Below are 3,586 nucleotides of genomic sequence, written 5' to 3'. Positions count from 1 at the left end.
TTGGCCCGAGAGGAGATGCAGGCCCGTTGGGATGCGAAGGGGGGTGGTAACGGAATGACGCGGTGGGGGAGGGAGTGGATGAATCCGAGAAGAGAAGCCGGGCGTGGTGTGTTGGGGCGGCAGAAGGGAGACACGGGGTGTGGAGGCGGTGAGTGAGGAGGCAGGGAGAGGGCATGGCGATACCACCAGGGCTGGGTGAATCGGTGGCAAGGCGATAGCACCAGGACCGTGCAGGGGTTGTGGTAGTGGGGGAACGGGGAAGGGTTGCGCCGGGGGTCTCCCTGCGTCTCCGAGTGCGGTGGCTTGCTAAAGAAATGCTTGAACAAGGGCCGTGGTGTACGACGCGGTGGGATGAGGGAATGGGGTCTGGTACGCACAACAAGCATGTTCTGCGGAGCGAGGAAGGGCTTGAGAACCTTCGCCATGCACTGCGTCCTCTCGAGAAGTCTCAGGCACCGTCCTATCCTGTCACGGTCTCCCGCCCTCCACGTCCCTGTGTGGTTGCAGGAGAGCCTAGGACATTTCCGCTTTAAAAAAGAAACTTCGGGCAGACAGTAAAGCCGAGGCCGTGCTTGGTTGCTTTGCCTCTGTTTCAATCCTCTTTCAATCCTCTTCTCTCCCGCCACCGCCGCGAGCCGTGCGAAGAGACAGATACCGAGCAGCATTCGCCCCCCTCGACCGCATCACCAGCCCACCTCCTCTCCCCGCCCTTCGCCCCCCTCCTTCTCCTTACTCCTCGTCCTCACCCCCCTCGTCCGTGACTGTGTAGTACTTCAACTCGAAGGTTTGCTTGTTCGTCGCCACCACACGCATGTAGTCGCGGAGTTGCTGCTTCTTCAGGTGCTTCTTGGTCAGGTACTTTAAGTACCGCTTTGAGAAGGGCAGTTCGGCAGTGACTTGGATCTTGCTCTTCTCCCGCGCGACCGCCACGGCGTCTCCGAGCACGCCGGCCTTGCCATTGACCTGAGACAGGAGTCGATGAAAAGTGAAAGAAGGAGGGAGGGGAGGCATAAGCGAAGATGAAAGTTTCTTTTCCGGAACGAGGGCCGGTTGGGATAAAAAAGGAGGAGCACGGCAGAGGGAGCAAGGGAGCAAGAGGGAGAGACAACTGTTACCTTGATTCGGTCCTTGAGGAATTTCTCGAAGTTGGCCATGTCTAAGACCCCGTCTTTCACCGGGTCGCTGCAGTCGATCGTGAACTTGACCTGGTTCTTCTTGCTCCCTTTCCTCCCCTTCGCGCCGAGCTTCTGTCGAACCGGAAGGGGTTAGATTTGAGATATGTAAGTACACAGGAGGAGGGAAAATATGTAGCGCAGTCACACAAATGCGCCTGACACGAGAGAGAAGACATAGTGCCGCCGAAACTGCCTTAAAGCGGCAGTGGGCCGCGCCACACCTCCGGCAGGCTCCGTTCCCGACCTTCACGACCCGCCTGATCTGTACACCTCCTCCACTCGCGCTCCTCCCTCCGTGCCTCCGTCTCTCTTTGCATGGAGAAACCAGCAAAGCGTGCCAAGGGCGGCGATCATGCCGACGATGTGAGGCCCGACCAAGCTGATCATAGAAGAGTGCGCACGGACATACACACAGACCCACGATCTGTCCTCATGCCCGATAATTTTATCAAGTACCCATCCCTAGAGCTTGATACTTGCGCCTTGCGAACGCAGACACTATATCTTCATCCAAACCATCAAACTAGAGAGACAAATGTGCACAACACCTGTGCAGTCCGCCTGCGAGGTCCCACCTTTCCTTTCCTCCATCTAAAATTTCTCATAACTCACCGTTGGTGCCATTTCTGCGATTGGAATGCCTTTATGAAGCTAGCTATACACGAAAGGAGCACTCCTGTGCGTAAAATGGTGATCGTGTCAGTCGTCGTAATATAAAAGACAAATGAGGAGCGTGACATGCGAGGCGAAGGGACGAAACATGCCTCGCCACCACACACAGCACGAAACATAACCAAAAGCGGTGAAGGCACTTTTCCCCCACAAATCTTTCCTCGGTCTCGAATGTAAGGCTTGAGAGGCTAGTATTCCGGCTTCTTGCAAATGATGCACCACAACTCCGCCACTACATCGTTGCTCTGCCGTCTCGCCCTTCGCCCTCCATTGGGCCAAACACAGCCGGTAGGACCGCAACCAGGAGAAGCGAAGCACACAAAGTCCGCAATCGCTCCATGTTCGATTTCGCGATCTGTGCTGACGGCCAACCCGCAGGCAAGGACAGGAAGATGAATCTCCCGTGAATACATCGGCACACTTTATTTTCAAACTGCATGGTCCATCCAGCACCTTCACTCCGTTCCATAGTCTATGTGAGCAGGGGGGGAATAAAGGCCACAGGAAAGCGCCGCATCCTCGTTGCGTGATGCTCGTCATGCCTCGGGTCCAGTCATTCGACGGTTTAAACGGTTTTTAAACGGTTGCCCCGAAACTTTCTGAAAGATTCGGGGCTCAGAACCCCGCGGGGTGCACTTGAGCACATTGTCCGTGGGCTTGTAGGCGTGCCGGGGGCTCCGCAGGTCCATCGCATGGGTTGGGTCGTGTGGTTGATTGATGCGTAGAGGGAATTGATGTAGTGGAGGGGGAAGAGAAAGGTGCCTGCTAGGTTCTCGTGTGTGGTCCCCTCCATATGGCTGACGCCGCTGTCACGCCGCGCCGGGATGAGCTCCCCCTTTTCTCTCGCCATTGAATCAACGTGATTCATTGCCAAGTTGCACGATTTGTTCCTTCACGTGCCCGCGAAACAGGCCATATATATCTCTCAATGCTCAACTTATGCATTTTCATTACAAATCTTACACTTGCGCAGGCGCTGGCACAGTTGAGGACCAGCCACAAACAGCCGTAATTTACGGGAAAGTAGAAATTCCTAACCACCAAGTCTCGCAGGTGCTTCTTTGCGCTCCAACACACCACAACTATGGCGGCAGCCACGGAATCGCTTTTCTTGGTGGCGTCTAACATCCACTTTTCGGATGACATGTCTCTTCCGCGGTTTGGCACAAGTACCCGCCTCCTTGCCGCGACCTGCTCATGCTCTTCCACCCCTTGTGCTGCGCACGCCGCAACTTCAGTGGATCAGGCCGCGTCAGTGGAGGACGGGGACGCCTTGGAGCCTCAAGATGACGTCTTTTACTTGAGTCGTCTCAATGATCCCACGACTTACTTTTTTCAGTGGATCTGCAAGCGGTACGGCCTCACTGTAAAGGCCGAGCCGCACTCGTGCCCGATATGCCTCGAGACATCGGAAAATAGCATCCAGTTGTCGTGTGGTAGGTAAACAGGGCGGGAAGAGCATCTTTTACGTTCTCGAGTCATGTGCGGAAGACGAAGAATGTGCATGAATGGATGGAATTCTGAGCTGTATGCCATGCGGTGTGAGAGGGGGCGTGGACGCAGAAGAGGGGCGTTCCATTCTTATATGGTCATTCATGTTCAATTATCCCTTCCTTCGCACCTTCAGGACACACCTTTTGTCGTCAATGTCTAAAGGCGGCTGCTGAACAAAAAATGTCCTCGTGCGCCCTGTGCCGAAAGTCGCACACCCTCGATCCTGACGTGCTTCGGCAGCAATT

At 55.3% G+C, this 3,586-nt stretch overlaps 1 protein-coding gene across 1 annotated transcript; it reads right to left on the bottom strand.

The window, feature by feature from the left end:
- Positions 1-555: 555 nt before the first annotated feature.
- Positions 556-1,799, bottom strand: RP-L22E (large subunit ribosomal protein L22e; the record flags this gene model as incomplete). The annotated part of the gene is made up of 3 exons (XM_005852696.1): positions 556-963; positions 1,116-1,247; positions 1,788-1,799. 3 exons carry the CDS (start codon positions 1,797-1,799, stop codon positions 730-732), a joined length of 378 nt encoding a protein of 125 aa, XP_005852758.1. The 3' UTR covers positions 556-729.
- Positions 1,800-3,586: the final 1,787 nt, after the last annotated feature.

Source organism: Nannochloropsis gaditana, assembly GCF_000240725.1.
Source record: "Nannochloropsis gaditana CCMP526 unplaced genomic scaffold scaffold1005, whole genome shotgun sequence".
Taxonomy (NCBI): Eukaryota; class Eustigmatophyceae; order Eustigmatales; family Monodopsidaceae; genus Microchloropsis; species Microchloropsis gaditana.
Note: the sequence above shows the minus strand (reverse complement) of the source record. Positions and strands in the feature narration are given on the sequence as shown.